The 20,735-nt window shown below is 44.0% G+C and overlaps 1 protein-coding gene across 6 annotated transcripts in view; it reads left to right on the top strand.

Annotated features, from left to right (window-relative positions):
* SNX25 (sorting nexin 25) overlaps positions 1-20,735 on the top strand; it is a 113,065-nt gene that overhangs the window by 87,604 nt on the left and 4,726 nt on the right. For 3 of the 6 annotated variants that reach the window (XM_068532290.1, XM_068532291.1, XM_068532292.1), the window contains exons 10-15: positions 1,705-1,869; positions 4,747-4,878; positions 7,931-8,071; positions 10,585-10,698; positions 15,015-15,179; positions 16,972-17,089. In XM_068532290.1, the coding sequence (XP_068388391.1) occupies positions 1,705-1,869; positions 4,747-4,878; positions 7,931-8,071; positions 10,585-10,698; positions 15,015-15,179; positions 16,972-17,089 (835 nt within the window). Of the gene's footprint in view, positions 1-1,704; positions 1,870-4,746; positions 4,879-7,930; positions 8,072-10,584; positions 10,699-10,805; positions 12,118-15,014; positions 15,180-16,971; positions 17,090-20,735 lie in introns of those variants that run through there. The other 3 variants (XM_068532295.1, XM_068532296.1, XM_068532294.1) reach the window with 3 other exon arrangements.

A 20,735-nucleotide genomic window follows, 5' to 3' on the forward strand; every position in this document is an offset into this window, starting at 1 on the left:
TCTAGAGCACAGGCTCAGTAGTTGTGGTGCACGAGCTTAGTTGCTCTGCGACATGTGGGATCTTCCCGGGCCAGGGCTCGAACCCGTGTCCCCTGCATTGGCAGGAGGACTCCCAACCACTGCGCCACCAGGGAAGCCCTCACTGAGCTTTTGAAAGCTCCTACTCTTTGTTCCAGTAGTCCCACTTCTAGAAACTTACCCTGTGAAAAGAACTAAAATGTAGGAAAAAAAAAAAAGTGTATGCACTGTGTTTATTTTAGTATCTGGGAAGGCAAAAAAGCAGAATCAACCCATAGCAATAGGGATATACCTCAGTATATTATCAATTCATAGAATACTATGCAGCCATAGCACTTATAACTTTGAAGACTCCAGTACCCTCAAATATACAGCCTCGTATATTATACGAAAAAGGCAGAATACCCTCTTGAATGTATACAAGGAGTAGGATGATGTCATAATATATATACTCATGGGCAAGGGTTAGAAAGAATATACAAAAATGCTTGGTGTTCTGTGATTATTAATACTTTATTTTTCTTTGAAAAATTTCTTTTACTGTTTGTTACAATTAATAAAAATCAGAAAAAAAAATCTGGAAGAAAGTTAGGGAGTACATGAACCAGAAGACAGTTCTCAGCAGTTCTCTTCATGCTGTTGCTGCTCATGAATCTAATGACTGATATGCTATTTGTTGGTAATCTGTTCAGGTTTTTCCAAATTATGTAGTCCTTTATGAATCTTAAGTCACTGTCAATGCTAACCATTTTACTTGGAAAATAATCTACCTGTTGATTAGTAAAAATAAGGACTGAGCAAAGTGTATATTGAAAATACTTTCACTAGTGGGAATTTGGAAATTCTATTTTAATGTATTCATAGGTTCTGAAGATTAAGACATGCACATCTTTTTTTTTTTTAATTTATTTATTTTCATTTATTTATTATTTTTGGCTGTGTTGGGTCTTCGTTGCTGTGCGCGGGCTTTCTCTAGTTGCGGCAAGCGGGGGCTACTCTTCGTTGCGGTGCGGTGGCTTCTCTTGTTGCGGAGCACAGGCCCTAGAGCACGGGGACGTCAGTAGATGCAGCGCATGGGCTCAGTAGTTGTGGCTCGCGGGCTCTAGAGCACAGGCTCAGTAGCGCACAGGCTTAGTTGCTCCGTGGCATGTGGGATCTTCCCGGACCAGGGCTCGAATCCGTGTCCCTTGCATTGGCAGGCGGATTCTCAACCACTGCGCCACCAGGGAAGCCCGGAAATTCTATTTTAAAGGGACACGCATGAATTTTTCATAATATTCTTAGGAGACCAAAAGGAAGCCAGGTCTCTGTTTTTTGTCAAGTTTAGGCACAGAACATTTGGGTTGAGTTGGGAATATAACTCAGTTGCCTTCCTTGTTCTGTGCAGGTTCCCTTGGGTATACCATTTGGGAAATAGTGGTGTGGCCTTTGGCTAGGTATTAAATGTTTCTTTTTTTTCACTGCAATTCCAAATACCAGTTACTTTGATTCTAAATATTGATCCTTTGCTTTTTCACTTAGCTGAGAAAAAACAGTCTACTTCTAGGCTTTCTACCATGGATTCTTAGTGGAATCCAGTGCTTTGGAGCAGTGTATTGTAATGATCTAGAACCTATACTATAGGTAATACTTAGGGAATATTCCACCACTGTAAGATATGGTGGTTCATGTGATGTTTTCCCCCAGGACCCAGGAGGTGAGGCTGGTGAGGCATCTGTGGATGAAGGCACCAGTCGGATTAATGAACAAACCAGTTTTGCTGTAAACAAACTACGAGAACTAAATGAGAAACTTGACTATAAGAGGCAAGCTCTAAATTCTATTCAAAATGCACCAAAACCTGACAAGAAGGTAACTCTTCTGCTTTCAAGGTTGTCTTTTAAAAAGTTTCCATTTTTCTAATTTGATAAATAGTAGTTTTCAGTTTATGTTGAGAAGTGTTTCTTTAAAAAGAATTTCAACTCTAAGTTCCATTGGCTTTTTTTGTTATTTTTGTTTTTTGTTTTTGTTTTTGCTTCTAGTATAGAATTAGCAAAGCATTTGTCTTTTATCTGTTATGATTTGGGGTTCTTTCCCATCCTCAGCTGTAACTCTGTGTCTTTTGTCCGACTTGCCTACAGTGCCTTTGGGGAAGGGGCTGAGCTTCCCCTTGTGCCACAGTTGTTTCTGGAAGTGAGTTAACTCTGCAAGGACAATCTTAAAAATTTTTTTTCTTTTGAACACTGCAAGTACAACTTAGAGCACCTCACAGAATTATGCAAGAAATAGATTGTTTCTCTAGAAACCAACAGAATTTGAAAGTTTAAAAAATGTAAACAGCATCTCACTCTCTGGCATTCCTCACACCCAAGGGGTGGTATGGCTTTTTGCTTTGTGTTCATGCCTCTTTGGTCGAAAAAGGAGGTTTCCCTAATGTAGGAATGGCTGGCACTCTTTGCTTTCCCAAAGTGATCTTCTCTGGCACTTTCTGAATGTGCGTTCAGAAGCCTGAGTGATGAGTAAGTGCAGGAGGCTATGCTGGTCACCATGAAGAATCAGTGAAACAGAGTCTAACACCTGCCCTTGGGGAGCAAATGTGCTGACTGTGGAACCGAACATTACAGCCCTTACTGATGATAAAATGCAGGATGTGCTTCCTGCAGGCTTTCTGAGGAGGGTCCTTGTGGGCTGCATGTTTAGGAGAGCTGAACGTGCAGCCATGAGGCAAAGTTGAGGCAAAGCTGCTGTCCTCAAACTACAGAGTTGCATAACCTTATAGGTTTTCTCATTAAAAGAGATCCAAGGAGACGGTGAGCATAGAATTTTTTTTAATTATTTATTTTTTTAAATTGTAGCCAAGTATACATGACATAAAATTTACCTAAAACTTACCATGTGTACAATTCACTGGCATTAAGTATATTCACATTGTTGTATAACCAGCACCACCATCCATCTCCAGAATTCCTTTTCATCTTGCAAAACTGAAACTCTATACCCAGTAAACAGTAATTCCCCATCTCCTTACCCCCAGTCCCTGGCAACCACCATTCTCCCTTTGCCTCTTATGAATTTAACTACTCTAAGTACCTCCTGTGAGTAGAATCATTCAGTGTTTGTCCTTTTGTGACTGGTTTGTTTCCCTTAGCATAATGTACTCAAGATTCATCCATATGGTAGCATGTGTCAGAATTTCATTCCTTTTTAAGGCTAATATTCAATTGCATGTATATACAACATTTTGTTTATTCATTTATCCATTGATGGACACTTGGTTTGCTTCCACATTTTGGCTATGGTAAGAAATGCTGCCTTGAACATGGATGTACAAATATCTCAAGACCCTGCTTCCACTTCTTTGGGGTATTGCTGGGTCATATGGTAGTTCTGTTTTTAATTTTTTAGGAACCTGTGTATTGTTTTCAATAGTGACTGCACCATTTTACCTTCTCAGCAGCAGCACATAAAGGTTCCAGTTTCTCGGTATCCTTACCGGCACTTGTTACTTTCTGTTTTTTGATAGCATTTGTTCTAATGGGTGTGAGGTGGTATCTCACTGTGGTTTTGATTTGCATTTCCCTAATGATTAGTAATGTTGAGCATCTTTTTATGTGCTTTTTGGCTATTTGTCTGTTTTCTCTGGAGAAATGTCTATTCAAGTACACTGCCCATTTTTGAATCAGGTTGTTTTTTGTTGTTGAGTTTTAGGAGTTCTCTATATATTCTGGATATTAGCCCCCTATCAAATAAGTGATTTGCAAATATTTTCTCCCATTCTGTGAGTTGCCTTTTTACTGTGTTGATAGTGTTCTTTGCACAAAAGTTTTAAAAATTTATGAAGTCCAGTTTGCCTGTATTTTCTCTTGCTGCCTGTGCCTTTGGTGTCATAGCCAAGAAATCATTGCCAATCCCATGTCATGAAACTCCTCCATGTTTTCTTCTAAGAATTTTATAGTTTTAGCCTTACGAGTAGGTCTTTGATCTATTTTGAGTTAACCTTTGTCTATGGTATCATGTAAGGGCCCAACTCCATTGTTTTGCATGTGGTGATGATCCAGTTTTCTCAACACCATTTGTGGAAAAGACTGTCCTTTCCCACTTACGGTCTTGGCACCCTTGTTGAAAATCATTTGATCATATATGCAAGGGTTTATTTCTTGGCTCTCTATTCTATTCCATTGGTATATGTCTGTCTTTATGCCAGTAGCATACCGTTTTGATTAGTGTAGCTTTGCAGTAAATTTTGAAATCAGGAAGTGTAAGTCCTTCAACTTTGTGGTTCTTCTTCAAGATTGTTTTGGCTATTCAGTTTCCCTTCAGATTCCACATGAATTTTAGGATGGATTTTTCTATTTGTGCAAAAACATCACTGGAATTTTGATAGAGATTGTGTTGAAACTGTGGATTGCTTTGGGTAGCATTGAGTCTTAGCAATATTTAGTCGTCCAATCCATGAACATGGGATGTCTTTCCATTTATTTATGCCTCCTTTAATTTCTTTCATCAGTGTTTTGTAGTTTTCATCATAGAAGTCTTTCACCTCCTTGCTTAAGTTCATTCCTAAGTATTTTATTATTTTTTATGCTATTGTAAATGGAATTGTTTTCTTATTTTCTTTTTGAATTATTCATTGCTGGTGTATAGAAACACAGCTGATTTTTGTGTGTTGATTTTGTATCCTGCTACTTTGCTGAATTGCATAGCATTTTAGATGGTTTCATAACTCCCAGGATGTTTTTCCTGTGGCAGATTGTTTCTAAGTTGAAGGAGGAAATAATTCTAATAGAGAAAGAACGCACAGAACTTCAGCTGCACATGGCAAGAACAGATTGGTGGTGTGAGAACCTTGGTATGTGGAAAGCCTCCATCACCAGTGGAGAGGTAGGTTTGTCTGCTTTTCTTCCCAGTTTATTAGGTATTTATTTCCCAAGTTTTAAGTTTGACTTTATCAGACAAGATTTTGTTCCAAATAATTAAGGTTGGGAATAGAAAACTTATATCCATTCTTCTAGACTGCATTGGTCTTGCCTTCCTCACCCCGTATTTTCACTCTTGTTCATGACTGGGAGCTGTTACTGGGTTGCCTGGTGTAGATCTGATCTCCCTCCACTTCAGACAGAAAGTTGTCCTTGTTCATTGGAATCATAAGCAACTTTCAGATAGGAACAATTAATGTCCTTGAATTACCAATTTACTTTTTCCACTGAGGGTTGAAATAAAATGGAAAGCACTGCTTGAAATTTGGAGATGAAAAATTTTAAATGTGTTTCTGACTGATGCGTCCTGCTGACTTCAGTGGCTCAAATGTCAATAGCTCTCAGATCTTTAATAATGAATATTTTTCCCTTGAAGTAGAAAATATTTTGCTGTTCTCTGAGGGATATGGGATAATAGTTTTCAGAATACACTGTATCCCTTTTCTTTTGTCTGTAAAAATAATTTCACTTAAAGGAAAGATATTTCTACGCATTTACATTGTTAGTGTTGACAACTCCTTCCTTCCCACCTGCCCGACTGTCGAAACCTGGAGATGAAGGTCAGGTACAGCGTACCTAGAGATGATGTTACTAAGTGAAGTAAGTCAGACAGAGAAAGACAAATATCATATGATGTCACTCATATGTAGAATCTAATTTTAAAAGATGATATAAATTAACTTATTTACAAAAGAAACAGACTCACAGATTTCTAAAAGAAACTTATGGTTACCGAAGGGGAAACATGGTGGTGGGGCGGGGATAAAATAGGAGTTTGGGATGAACACACACATACACTACTATATGTAAGATAGATAACCAACAAGGACCTACTGTATAGCACAGGGAACTCTACTCAATATTCTGTAATAATCTATATGGGAAAAGAATCTGAAAAAGAATGAATATATGTATATGTATAACTGAATCACTTTGCTGTACACCTGAAACTAACACAACATTGTAAATCAACTCTACTCCAATAAAATTAATTAAAAAAAAAAAGAAAGTCCAGTCCACCGTATAGCACACAAATGACAAGATCCTGAGTAAGTCATTGTGACTGTTTGGCCCCATCATTGCCTCAAATGGCTGGTCAAATACTCAGCTCCTGAGATTTGCAAGGGCCCGTCTGCCCAACTTATGTGTCCATCCCTGCTTTTCCCGTCAACTCAGTGGCCTGACACTCTTACCGGGGGAAGGGCTTAGAATTCACAATCTTAAATTCCCTTCTAGTTTAGGCAGCAAAACCACGCATGTTCTCCAGGAGCCAGCCTGAAAGCACACGTGTTACGTGAGAGCTTACCAAGTGCCCTTAGTGTGTCTTTGGTGCTTGTTGAGCCTCCCTGTAAGGTGAGCTGCAGGGCCAGATACCTTTCTTGAGGGGAGGTGAGGGCAGTGGGTAGGGAAGGTTGCACAGAGTCTGGAATACCATGTAGAAACGCTTGGTCACCGCAGATGGAGTTATCTCTGGGATGGACATCTAGGAAGGGGGGCTCAGGGGATGTGATGTCAAAAGGTAACAGAGGCAGCCCTTGGAGGGAAGAGAACACACATTCTGTCACCTTCTCACCTTTGCCTAGAGCTGCCTCTGACATTTCACAGTTTATTATAACTATCTTCCAAAGGCAAATACTGAGGGAGGGAGGAGAGGAGGAGAAACCCTCACAAGGCCCTTTGCCCTGGTGATCAGTTATCACTCAGGAGCTGGCCGCGACCTTGGTCCCCGAAAAGATAAAGGAAATGGGCCCAGAGGGGTCACCTGACTGCCGAGAGTTCACGAAGCAGCCCCGTGTGGGGACGTGTGGAGGATGTGTTTACCTCGTGCCAGCCTCCCTGGAGCTCTGAGACGGGCTGAGCCGCTGTGAGCTGTGTGCTGGCCTCCACCTCCCGTCCTCACAGAGGGACGGTGGTCCTACCTGGTGGGGCTCAGCCGGTGCTCAGCAAGTCCGGCGTCTCCTTCCCTTGCCTTTCTGTTGATTCTTTGTCTCTAATACGGTTCATGACACTAATTCAAGCTTAGATTCAATGTATTTCCTTTTTGTTTCTTCTCTTATCCATTTACATTAAGAGCAATGGTGGCTATTCTGAATTATGATAGGGTGTGTGTGTAAGTGTTTAAGAATTATCTTAAGTTGGGAGGTAGGGGAAATTAGGTCTCCCAATGTGAAATTTCTCGAAAATGGAAATCACAGTTTGTGGAATCCTGTATTAAACTGGGGAAGCCCTCATCCTTCTCTGAGAGAGGTTTTGGTCTCTCACACCTGTTCGCTTCCTGTTAATTTGCTTTTTCAAGGAAACCCAGTTAGGATGTTAAGTCTGCTATGTTAGTTTTCTTTTGCTGCACAGCAAATTACCGTGCATTTCATGGCTCAAAACATCACCCGTTTATTAGCTCACAATTCTGTAGGTTGAAAGTCCAGCGCTGTCTGACTGTGTTCTCTGCATCGTAAGGCTGAAATCAGGTTGCTGGCCAGACTGAGTTCTCGTCTGGAGAATCTGGGGAAAATCCACTTCCAGGTCCATTCAGGTCGTTGGCAGGACTCAGTTCCTGGTGGTTGTGGGACTGAGGACTCTGTTCTTTTGCCGTCAGCACGATGTTGCCCTCAGTTCCTGGCAACACTCCCAGACCCTTTCCGCGTGGCCCTCTCCGTCTTCACAGTGGCACAACGTGTCAGGTCTTTCTCGTGCTTCCTCTGATTCCTCTTCTGCTACTCGCCAGAGAAATCCCTCTGCTTTGAAAGGGCCCATATGGTTAGGATTAGGCCCTAGTTGAAGGTTGGTTGTCCATGTAACATACCCTAACTGCCAGACTAGAACCCATCATTTTCAAGTCCTGGGACCATGTGGGGCATACATACCAGGGAGAGGGAGATCCTGGGGGCCACTTAAATGTCTTGCCTACCGTGTTGCTCACCATGCTTTTCGTCGCTGTTGTGTTTGTCTGTTTTTCCAAGGTTACAGAAGAGAATGGTGAACAAATGCCCTGTTACTTTGTCATGGTAAGCTTACAAGAAGTTGGAGGAGTTGAAACTAAGAACTGGACGGTCCCCAGAAGGCTCAGTGAGTTTCAGAATTTACACCGGAAACTTAGTGAGGTATGAATTCTTGTGAACACAGATTTAGAATAACTGAAGAAGAGATTTAAGAGCTCATTTCAATTTTTACACACAAAGAAACTGATCCATCTTTCTCCTTTGCTGTTGATACTGGCAAAGTGGCATTTTCAGCTTGACGTTTAGAAATTTACTTGAAGATCAACCATCTAGTCTAGTCTAAATCCTTCAGGATAGATAATTGTCTGACCTCCGTTGAACCCCCCAGAACCCCAGAGCTGGAGGAGAGCTGGGGAGCATCGATGGCCAGTGGTTTCAAAGCTGCCAGTTGTGACCCACTGGGGGTAGTGAGATCAATTCTGGGTTGCAGCAATAGAAAGAGGATAGAATATATTGCATTTCATCGCGTAAAGGAATTGAATCAGTAGAGTGCGGTGGTTGAGAGCACAGGCTCTGCAGCCAGGCTGCTCGAGTTTGGATCCAGTGTGGATCCTCGCTTTACTATTTGCCAGCTCTGTGACCTGGGCCTGTCACTCTATCTCTTTATACCTCTTTTTCCTTATCAGTAGAATACAGATATTAATAGTGCCTTCCTTACCTATCTCACAGAGCTATTGTAAGAATGAGGGGAATAAGCGTGTACAGAGCATTTAGAAGAATGTGCTGCACATAGTAAACATTTGTTTTTATTAGTAGTAGTTACAGTAGTAGTAGTAATGAGCATTGTTTCATGGTACTTTTGCTTCAGTTTTATGGGTGTATATGTTATAAGTATGTGTGTGTATATTATAAGTATGGGTGTGTATATTGCATATATGGATGTGTATATGTCTGGGTGTGTATAAGTCTGGGTGTGTATATTGCATATATGGATGTGTATATTGCGTGTATGGATATGTGTATTGCATGTATGGACGTGTATATGTTTGGGTGTGTGTATTGTTATGTCTAGGTGTGTGTATTATATAATATATGGATGCATGTATCTGCATGTGCATTGTGGGTTGCAATGTGGTGTGTATTTCCTACTGTGGATTTTAGTGTAAAATGTTTGAAAGCTACTAATCTAGGTCAGTTCTTTTATTTGATAGATGAGGGAATGTGATCCCAGAGAGTTTAACTGACTCATCATAGGATGTATACATAATGGCCAAACCAGGACTAGAATCCAGGTTGTCTTAGTTTCCATTCATGATTTTCCCATTTTTCTCAGGAGTTGCATCTTCTCTAACTGTCCATCTGCTGGAGCTAATTGCCCTTTACCCCAGCAATTAAAGGGTTCTTCAGTTGTTTCTACCTTCATTTAAGTCCATTTTTCTCTTGCTCAGAATGAACTGATGCTGGTAAAACCCTACAGTCACCTCTCAGACCCTTCTTTTGCAAAGGAAATATGTCTGTTTCCTTTCACCTTTTCTTCTAGGGTGATTTTTTAAAAACACTTTTAATCAGTAATTTCTATCGAAAACAATTGCTCTGAAGCATTAGAGGAAACAAGCCTTATAAAATTTCACGTCTGTCCTTTTGTCTCATTATCCTTCTTCCTCTGTGGCCTGATTCCTGGGGTTCTTCTCTCACCTTTGGTATTTCCTATTGTGTGAGTTTTTTCTTTTCTTACTTCTTTTCTTTTTTTTGGAGTTTTCATTTTTTGGAAGAACTCTTCCTGTTGACAGCTGTGATAGGTCCCTGGCGGGGCTGCTGTGACCCTGAAAACAGCAGGAGGGAAGGCCGTTGCAGGCAGACTCTGTGCTCACTTACTTTTCAGCACCAGTGATCTAGTCAGCATATTCCAGTGGCCCCAGTGCCTTAGTGAAGAGGCAGCGTCTGGAGCATTTGGAACCCACTGTCCTCCTGGCGTCTGAGGGGCATACTGCAGAGTCCTGCGGGCATTGGCACTGAGATCAGACTTTACGGTCAGATGGATGTGGGTTTCACTCCTGACCCTCAGTCGTCTCACGTGTAAAATAGGGGTGACTCGGGTGACTCAGAGCTGTACACACACCAAGCCTCTAGCACAGTGCCTGGCAGAACGCAGGATTTAATCCACAAACGGAAGTTTATTATCTGTTAACATATTTTATTATTATTAATATATTTACATTCTGCAGTTTACCCTTGAAAGGCAGTAATAAAGCTACAACCTGAGTTATTCTTTCTTTCCATGGTCTTCTTTTGTCAACCTTGATAACTTTTTACAGAGACATTGTAAACAAAACACATTCTAAGAGAAAAGTTCTTGCTGGGAGCCACGTGTCTGTACCCCACACACTGTGCTCCGTGCCTGTGGTGCAGACCCACCTTCCCAGCCCAGCTCCACAGTTTCCAGCTTCCAGGCGTTTGTAAGTCCAGGGACGGGCGTTAGCTTTTTTCGTCACATGTCCTGTTCCTCCGGATTCCTTGAGCCTGGTAAGAACAGGTAGGTTTTCAAGGCCTTCAGTCTCAGAGGAACCTAGTATAGGAAGAGGATACTCGGTTTGTTCTTATTAAAAATCTAAAAATTTTTTAAAGATTTAAATGTAATTTTAATATACTAACATTTGATTTTTTTTCCCTCACAGTGTTTCCCTTCTTTAAAAAAAGTCCAGTTGCCTTCTCTTAGCAAGCTGCCTTTCAAATCTGTAGATCAAAAGTTTATGGAAAAGTCAAAGAATCAATTAAATAAGTTTTTACAGGTAAGCAAACTTTCTGGGTATGGGAGGAAAATTAGTTATTTGGGGGTTATTGGGGGTTGAACTGTCATCATTCTAAGAGTTTGCCTGTTTGCTTCCTGTTCTCACAGGTCAGGACAGAGCCTCAAAATATCTTTGGTTTTGGGTTCTGGGGTTTTTTTTTTTTTGGTGCTATATATATATATGTATGTGTGTATATATATGTATACTCTACAGACAGAAAATGCAGATACCACGTGTACGGCTTTCTCCATTTTCACAAACTGGACACACCCTCGTAACTAGCACCTAGTCCCAGAGACAGTGTCACCAGTCCCGCCAGCGTCACCACAGGTAACCGTGGTCCCGACTCACGACCACGCAGTTACAGCTGGTTTTGAACTTCACATGAGTGGAGTCACAGGGCGTGGACCCCCTTCACTCGGGATCGTGGGCCTGAGGTCCTCCCATAGGGCTGTTTCAGTTGCAGACTGTTCTTTGGTTTCATTTTTGTTCTCGTTTTCATTGTTGAATGGGCTTCTCCTGGCGTGAACCCCCTGCAGTCTGTTCCTGCTCTTGTTGATGGGCATTCGGAGAGTTTCCAGCGGAGGCTGTTAATGAGCTGCCAGCGCTTGGCTTTTGGTGGATAGCTGCTGGGGAATCCCTAGGCATTTGGGTTTTTCAGTTTTTCTGAGTGGCCGTAGCGGTTTGTACATTCTCACCAGCGGCATGCGGGCTTCTGTTCGCTCCACACTGGACGGTTTCTTTTGTGAAGTTAAAGTTGTGTCTGCTCTTCTGTCGTGTTGCCTGTCTTTTCCGTATCGCTTTGCAGGAGTTTCGTGTGTGTTTTGGATGTGCGTCTCTTGTCAGAGCATATGTGCTGTGGCTGTCTTCTTTCTGTGGGTTGCCTTTTCGGTCTCTTAATGAGCATAAATTCTCAATTTTAATTTAGTCCAATTTATCCATTTTTTTTCCTTTTGTGGTGAATGCCTTTTGTGCTTGTGGAGAAATCCTTGCCTACTGCAAGGTTCTAAAGATAGTCTCCTTATTTTCTCTAAATGCATAACTGGTTTCTTTCACTCTATCTTTAGAGCATAAGACCGGACAAAGGTATGCTGTCTCCAGTAGCAAACCACTGTTTATTTTTTCCTTAGCTGGGGCCTCTGTATTCAGGGTATAGTTAAGTTGCTCACACCATGGCCCCCAAAGCCCGTATAGTTCTTGGGGGGCATGGACCTTTGCCTTGTGAAACACTTTTTGCCAATGCAGTAGTAGCTAGAAGTCCTGAGACTTAATAACGGATGTTGCCAGATTCTTAGTAAAGGTTATGTTATATTCAGTTGGATCAGGGTGTGAATCATACTTAAAGTAGGTACATTTTAGCTAGAGTTCCCTCGCAAGTGTTTCTAACTATTTTTCTCTCATATATTCATCTCTCTCTAAATATATATGTATTTTTTATAAATATATAAATGTGTGTGTATATATATATATGTATATGTATATATTTCCCTCAGGAAATAAAATAATTGCACCTTTGAAAAACTTTCCGAGTTTAATTATGGCAGAACTGGAATAGAGAATCATTAATGTTTAAATGCTATTACAGGAGAGAATTTAAAACTGAAATATTACCATCTCGTTGCTGATTCAGAACATCTAGGAAATATTAAACCCACTCAAGCATTGTACCTGATTAAATCGTTCAGATGAACTAAAGGTCTTGTTTGTGAAACGAATATGTATTATTCAAAATCCAAGCTTGTGAAGCCCCACGTGTGTAGCTCTGGGATCTTGCAGCTGATGCTTCCCTTTCCTTCCAGCCTCTGCTGTTGGGGGAGGGAGGGTCTCGGGTTGTTCGGCGCTTCCAGCCCTTCAGCTGCCTTACCAGTTGTGCTGCAGAGACTGGGGTGCCCCCTGCACTTTTGGGGATGCGGGGAGGGGTCACTCGTGCCCCTGTTGGGTTGCTGGTGATGGAAATGGGTTAGTGATTCCTGCCCTGGTGCCAAGAGAAGCATGTGCTCTGCGCTGCCAGTAGGTGGCGTGGGCGAGGCTGGGGCCTGAAGAGGTGGAAGGGGCATCTCAAGGGGCCATTTGTCTTTTGATCAAGAGGACTGTAAGTCAGAAAGTAATGGTTTAAATTGCTTTTCATTTCCTCAAAGACTTTATGTGAAAGTGCTCACTATTTAATAACTTTAGGTAGATTACACAGCAGACTGAAGTTTCAAAATATCATCCCACCAGCTGCAAACAGGAAAAGCAAGATGCAAAAGGTTTAGTCTGAAAGGCAGATATTATTAGGTCCACAGGACCTTCCAGAAAAGAGGATTCCATTGAGTGTATGTTTGTGTGAGTATTTATACATGACACATGGTTCCCTTTGAGGTATACTGATAATAGATAATAATCTAGCCAGTTGTCCCTCACACACAGGCAGCTTACTCTAGCCGTCCCCGCAGTAGCGCGGTACCCACTTCTGGGTGTGCGTGTGCTGTTCGCTCTTCCTGGAATGTTTTACTCTCCTCATCTTCCACTGACTAGTCCTCTTAGAGGCTCCACCTGTGTAGAACAACGTGCTCTAAGCCTTTGGGGGGAAGGAGTGGGGATTAGGATTATATTCTCAGCTTAAAGATGAGACAAGATCCCAATTATACCTTGCCCCATAGACATAATCTTTGAGAACATTTCTAACTTCTCATACATGTTCCATTTGGTTGTTTTCCTTCATGATAGAATATAACTCAGTCCAAAGACTTGTCATCCTTAATGATTTCCTTATTTATGTTGCTTGCATTATTTGAGACTTACATTGGTTATCATTTCCTACTATTTGATAAAAGAGTGTTGGAGTGGAGATTAGGTAAAGGAAATCAAGGTGGAAGGAGACTATCTCACTCCTCCTAATCCACCCTCACATACAACTGAGCATTTAATGCTCTACAAAAGGAATAAAGGCTCAGGGGCCTGCCCGGTAAGGCAGTAGTGACCCCCAACTGCCTGTCCCCTAAATCTCCTTCCCCACGTCTGAGGCAGAACCTGCATCTTCAGGCCAGTCTTCCGCAGGACACAGGAAGCTGACAACCACTGGAATGCGGGGGTGGGGGGGGTGCCCCGGGACCCCCGTCCCCAGTGTGGCACTATTGGGCACGCTCGGAGGTGCTTTTCTAGGGAGGGTCACAGGGTTTATCAGATTTCAAGCTTCGTCTGAACAAATATAATGTGAACATCATGGACCAACTCCTCTGGGACCAGAATGTAACCTGTTCTCCCAGCAGAGAGGGTTCTGCCATCAGAACCCCAGTGTTCCAGCCCCCCAGGGGGGTTACATCATCCATGGGGCAGGATTTCTCATTGGTTCATTTATTCCTAAACCCTGTATCTGTGAGTACCAGACATTTACACATTCTTGTGGTCACATTGTTAATTTTCCTGTCTTACCGGTAGCACTTGCTTTGTACGTAAACTTGATGCATGTTCTCCTTTCCTTTCTCCTAAGGCCAGAGAAGTACAGAGAACTTGAGCAAATTTCCAGTTTACGGGCCAATAAAAACAGTTATAAAATTATGTGAACATACGCTGCCTGTGGAAGGTGGAGCACAGGGACAGAAAACTACTGCCTGGCAGGCAGTTACCACCATGTGACAAGCCAGAGCTCTTTCTTCAGCTGATGTACAAAGTCCGCACGTAGCCATGAAAGGGTTGGGTGGGATCCCTGGGGAGCGTGCGAAAAACACAGATGACTTTTTTTTTTTTTTTAATTATTTATTTATTTATTTATTTATGGCTGTGTTGAGTCTTCGTTTCTGTGCGAGGGCTTTCTCTAGTTGTGGCAAGTGGGGGCCAATCTTCATCGCGGTGCGCGGGCCTCTCACTGTCGCGGTCTCTCTTGTGGTAGCACAGGTTCCAGACGCACAGGCTCAGTAGTTGTGGCACACGGGCCTAGTTGCTCCGCGGCATGTGAGATCTTCTCAGACCAGGGCTCGAACCCGTGTCCCCTGCATTGGCAGGCAGATTCTCAACCACTGCGCCACCAGGGAAGCCCACAGATGACTTTCAAAGGCGGCAGCCCCTGGACCCGCAGGCGGTTCGCACAGTGAGACTTCACGTCGCCCTGAGCACGATCAGGGCGCCCCAGTTAACCCACAGAGCGCTCTTTGCCATCAAGCTCAGTGAGAACTGATCTAATATATTTTATTTCAGGAGGAAAGGGAAGTGGTTTTAGGTTCAGAATTGCGATGAAAGTAAATTTCCCGGGACAGTCACGTCTTTGCCTTCACTCCTGGTGGCTCCCAGCGCACAGACGAACCACGCAGGAGGAATTAATCCTCTCTCTCCCACAGAGTCTGCTTTCAGATGAAAGACTGTGTCAGAGTGAAGCACTTTATGCCTTTTTGAGCCCTTCTCCTGACTACCTCAAGGTTATCGATGTGCAGGGGAAAAAATCCACTTTTTCATTGTCCTCATTTCTGGAAAGACTCCCTCGCGACTTCTTCTCCCATCAGGAGGTGAGCTGTCTGAAGGTTGTATGTTTTTGAAGCATATTTAAGCAGACGTCTTCTGGGAGGCTGTTTGATGTGGCAGGTATTTGTGGAAGTCCTGCTACAAAGGGGGAGAAAGCAAATACCTTGAGCTACCATGGCTGTCGTGTGTGGGGACAGGGTTGGTAACAAGGTAGGTGAGGGGCCTGTGGATGGAGCCCCTCTATGGGAGGTGGCCCGGGCCGGGGGCCGTCATTGCGGAGGAGTTGGCACTAACGTTGAGGTTCAGGAGAGGAGGGTGTGTTTGGGGAACAGTCAGCAGGTCTTTGGACGGGGGAGGGCTTCGGGAGTGGGGGCTGACGGAAATGAGGCCAAGAGTAGGAGGAGGGGCAAGGCCGCGCCGGGCTGAGGAGTTTAGGTTTTATCTCAGGGAATGGCAAGCCGTGTCATGTCCTGAAGCAAGATGAACCTCGCAGTGATGTGGGTGGGCGAAGGAGTGACTAGAGAGAGACTGCAGACATTTGCGAGCTCATACCTGGCCCTCGGGCTTCCCTCCCGGGGCTCCTTACTTGGCTGAGGCCTGCGGCCCCTCGTTCGGCTCTCCAACAAGTTGCACGAGACCATCTCCGAAATGTGGCGTCTCCTTAGTTCAATGCCAAACGCCACCGCCTCTTCACCAGAATTGGTTTAATGAGCTTGGACAGAAGGAAGTAACCATGGAAAGGCGCGTCTGCTTTACCGCGTCCTGAGCTGGAGCAGAGCCCGCGAACCACAGAGGGTCCCCATGCCTGTCTGCCTCCCTCCTGGGCACCTCCCCGCCTCTTTCCTGCACGCCACACGTGTCACGTCTGGCCGTACTTGGCCCCTCCCCTCCGTCACCTCCCGTTTATCCCTGAACCTCTTGGGATTCACCCTGTGGCCCAGTCACTCGGGTTAACTGCTCTCTGAAGGCAGGCCAGTGGCCGACCAGCAGCCTCCTCCCGGGCTGCGGCTTCTCCAGCGCCTGCAGCATGTGATGTTGCTGGACTTGCAGTGCAGCCGTGAGGTTGGCGGCACCCCTCCGGCCTCTGTGACTTCTCAGCCCCCTCCTCTGCTCATCACGCCCCCGAAGCCCTGTCGTTAGGCCGCTGCTTGCTCCCGCAGCTTCAGCTGCCCCCCTGCACACATCCGAACGAACTTCCTCAGCTGTCCTTCCACTGCCTAATGTCTGCACCCCTGCTGCAGCTCTTCGCCCTGCTTGGAGAAACAGCCACGTGTATACTGGCCACCGCCCTGCAGAGCTAAGGGCCTCTCAAAGTCGGGATCCACGTCACACTCGTTGGCACTAGCCTGGTGCCTGGCATAAATGAGTTTTCAACTGAAATTTGCTGATGTGCAGATCAAGAAGTGAGACTAGCTGAAGTACAGAATAAAAGCTTGAATCACAGCTTTAAAAATAACTAAATTACTTTAAATTATACATGTCTTTAAAAAAACAGTGAATTTAAAGTATTTCAAGTTAAAAAGCCTTAGTTTTAAAACTCAAAATGGTTAGAAGCTGTTTTGTTATCTACGAATTCACGCCTCATTAATACAGTGACAGAGGCTTTTCAAAATTATTTTAGACCTTGAATAAGGCTTTAGGATCAAGCTATGCCCTGAGTTTAGATACACTTCGGCCTCTTTGTGAAAATGCATAGGTTTCTGCATGTAGGGAAGTTGAAGGATTGTGTGAGGTTGAACCATAAGTGCATCGTTCGGAATTGACACTGGGAGAAGGAGAACGTATCACCTTCCTTGGATGAGTGACCTGCTTCCTGTGGCTTTACTGTTCCCCCAGGAGGAGGCAGAGGAGGACAGTGACCTGTCAGATTATGGTGATGACATGGATGGAAGGAAAGACTCCTTGGCTGAACCATGTTTCATGCTGATTGGGGAGATTTTTGAACTTCGAGGAAGTAAGCTTCTTTGTTACTATTCAGTGGTGTTTGCTGGTTAAGTGGTTACACACACACACACACACACACACACACACACACACACACACTTAATATCCCTTTGTTCCTGAATCAGACATGTATTTATATTCATTCAGCAAATACTTTTACAGGCCAATCAGATACCAAGGTAGGATCTGAGGACACAACCTTAGGACAGATATCCCCGTACTCATGGAACTTAGGGTCCTGCTTTACCCTGCACCATGTTCCTCTGTATGCAGAAAGCTGGAATGCTTTGAATTTCTTTTTCTGTGACTTAGCATAGCCTCATTGCTTCATCACCAAAAGGTATACAAAAACTAATTTTGCGTAGCAGAGGAAGAGCCCTGTTGTTCAAGGTGAGTATGTGGCCAGGGGCGCAGGGATGCCCAAGCCTGCTTTCAGCCTCCTCTCGTCCCGAGAGGAGCGGTCATCCGTGCAGGCGTGCGGGAATTTTGTCCCCAGGGGACGTTTGGCATGTCTGGAAACATTTCCGGTGGTCACAGCTCGTGGGAGGGTGCCCCTGGCATCTCGTGTGTGGGGGCCAGGGCTGCTACGCGTCCTCCAGCGCACAGGGCGGCCCCCAGCAAAGAGCTGTCCTGCCCCAAACGACAGCAGTGCCAAGTTGAGAAATCCTACCCTAATCGTTCCTGAGGGACATGTACTTAGAAGAAACAAGAGCAAAAAGAGTGTCAAAATACTCTTTTGTTAAGACCTGCACAAGTGCCTCTCTCCCGAAGCGGTACCGGGGTGAAAGGTCAAATGGTACTTCTTGGCTTTAGTCTTGAGTCCTGAATAGGACTCTCTGCCCACCCTCACCTTCCACAGTCCCCAACCTGTAAATCACGCCGCCAGCATACTCGGTCACACCTGGAGCCGCGAGTCCTAGCTAGAGGTGTGGCAGGTGCCCAAAGGCACGGCTGAGCGCCTAGCAGAGGAAGCGCACGAGAGGAGCGAGGTCCGGCAAGGCGCAGCAGTGCTCCAGCCGGTAGCACGTTGCTCGGAGGACGTGCTGGCTCTGCCCACTTGGGTGAGCATCTTTTCCCCTGGGGCAGAGAACGTGGGCTGGGAGTTGGTCCTATACAGGAAGCCGGCTGTGCATCGCTTCTTATTTATATATCCCTTAACATGTCGCTTAAAGAATTCTTCGCAGATGAAGAAACTTCAAGTGCTGTTATCGACTTGAGCGCGTCTTTTATGTCTTTTAATCCTCGGTATCTTTACAACGATTGATCCATAGTAGGTGATCAATGACAATGCTTGGATGGATGGATGGATGGATGGATGGATGGATGGATGGATGAATGAATGAATGAATAGGCAAGAAAATTTTCAGTGCTGGGATTAATTGTTTTGGTCATTGAACTTTTTCTTCCTCTAAGCCAAATCTTAAAATAATCAGCAAACACTTTGGGAGCTTATGTTTTAGATATAGCTCCATAGGGGAAACAAAAATATCTCAGAGGTAGATTCTTCCTTCAGTGAATTTACAGCATAATGGTTTCAAAAATGTAATTCACATTAAGCAATAGACACAAATTCTAAACTCCTGGCAGAGATTTATATATAAGCATGTTCATTTGAGCATAATTACAGTAAGGAAAAATTGGAACTAAGCTAAATTCAGAAATGGGTGATAGTTAAATTAAGAAATATCCACATGATGGAATATCGTCCAAGTATTAAGGATCCTTTCAGATGAAAAAGCTATAGCTGGTCCGTATTTGCGACACTTTAAGATGTATGCTGATGTTTAACTTGGTTCAGTATAGGCAGAAAAAAACAGTTCTCCCCCCGCCACCCCAAGTCTGGCTCCTCCTCAGTGAAATCTGCCTATTAAATCATGACTCCTCCCCATCTCCCACAGAGTCCGTAAGAATGAGGAAGCACCATCTTAGCCTTTGGTCAGCGTGTTCTCTGCGACACAAAGAGATTGAGAAGGCTGGTGGATGCGTCAGAGGCAGTCAGGGCAGGAGTAGGGCTCAAAGTCCTCTCTCTGTGGTGTGCATTTCCTCCCTCATGTGCCTGCTCAGAATATTTGGGTTTGCTAGTGACTTTCCAGAGGGGAATAAATAGAACATCATTGATAATGAGATGTGACATATTTGCCATCAGCAAAATCCTAGTGTTGCTGCAGCTGCCTCCATGGCTTTGAACGAATGAGTCCTTGGAAAGAATAATGGGGCTATTCTGTGTTGGAGTGGGGACTAGGGAAGGGTAGGAAAATGTAGTGGAGTCAGGGGCATCAGTGATGGGAGAGAATCTGTAGCAGAGCCGTTTTTGGTTCCTGCTCTAGTTCAGTTTATGAAAATGGACCAGAAGTACAGCTGTTTTAAACATTTCTAACCAGTCACTCGGCTGTCAGGCATTCTTCGTGGAGTTGCTCATGTCCTCAGACCCTCTGGGTACGAGCTACCTCTCTGCTGCCTTAGAAAGGGGGAGCGAAGTTACCATCCCTGACAGACGCTCCTCCCAGCCTGAACGCCAGCCTCAGATGGGCACGTCTGCAGTGCACTCTGAATTCCATCAAACACTTAGGGCACTTCTGAGGCATGGTCCTTGACTCTCACTTGAAGGATTAACACCACTGCACCTGGACACTTAGATCCATTTTTAAAGTTAGAAATGACTTGAGAATGTATTAACGTCTAGTACCAAGTCTGTGTTGATTTCTGTTTGTGTGCCTTCCCTTGTACAGAGGTGTTTGTGAATTTACTCCTTTTTTTTTTTTTTTTTGGTGCAGGAGCCCTGAATTCTTGGCTCCATCATAGCCAAGTCATGTGTCACTAGCTAAACATTGCAGTGGATGGAAGTGAATATATAAACGGAATATTTGGTTTCGATTCCAATTTGCAGACCAAAAATATCCTCACAGCATTTCTTTGCCTTCTTTTGGTTTATATTCATATTCTACACTTACAACAATGTGTCGCCTAATCTAATGCTAATAGTAAAAGTTCAGATATGTAGGACCCTTCACAAAACTCTTTCACACAAAGTATTGACATGACTGTCCAGCAAAACGAAAGTACATGCTAACACTGTCCTTTTCCAGGTGAGGTCACTGAGGCTCGGAGAAGGTGATGGTGGCCGCCTGCTCCAGGCGGTGGCGCAGGAGCGATGAGTCCATGGCTCACTCAGAATCCTGGGGCTTCCCAGTTCCCCTTTCTTCCCCCACGGGCATAAAATATATAAAAATGCATGATCTACAAACTACTATTCAAAAGGGAGCAGTTAGACCCATCAATTTGTTAATATTTCCAAATATTTGTCAACATCTGACTACAGATGCTTCTCGTTCAGAGCCGTGTATTAGAACATTGGGTTCAACAAGCCAGGCACAAATCTAAAAGGAATTGCACTGTCTGCTAGTGGAAAACAGACGTCAGTAGCCCGGGGACACATGAAGTGCAGTTTTAGTTCCACTTGCTAGCTCAGCTGTTGTTAGGCATTGAAAAGCTGTTAAGAAGTCTTAAGTTTCCTCTCATCAGTTGCTAAGAAGAAAATGAAAGCTTATTCATTAGAGTATTCCTGGGCAGAAGTTTGCTAGGCTAGACCCAAATTCTGTGGATATCAAAGCCCCTGACTTAGTGTCCAGATTTGGGCTGAGTGACGTGGTTAAGAT

The sequence above is a fragment of the Eschrichtius robustus genome, chromosome 21, assembly GCF_028021215.1.
Source record: "Eschrichtius robustus isolate mEscRob2 chromosome 21, mEscRob2.pri, whole genome shotgun sequence".
Taxonomy (NCBI): domain Eukaryota; kingdom Metazoa; phylum Chordata; class Mammalia; order Artiodactyla; family Eschrichtiidae; genus Eschrichtius; species Eschrichtius robustus.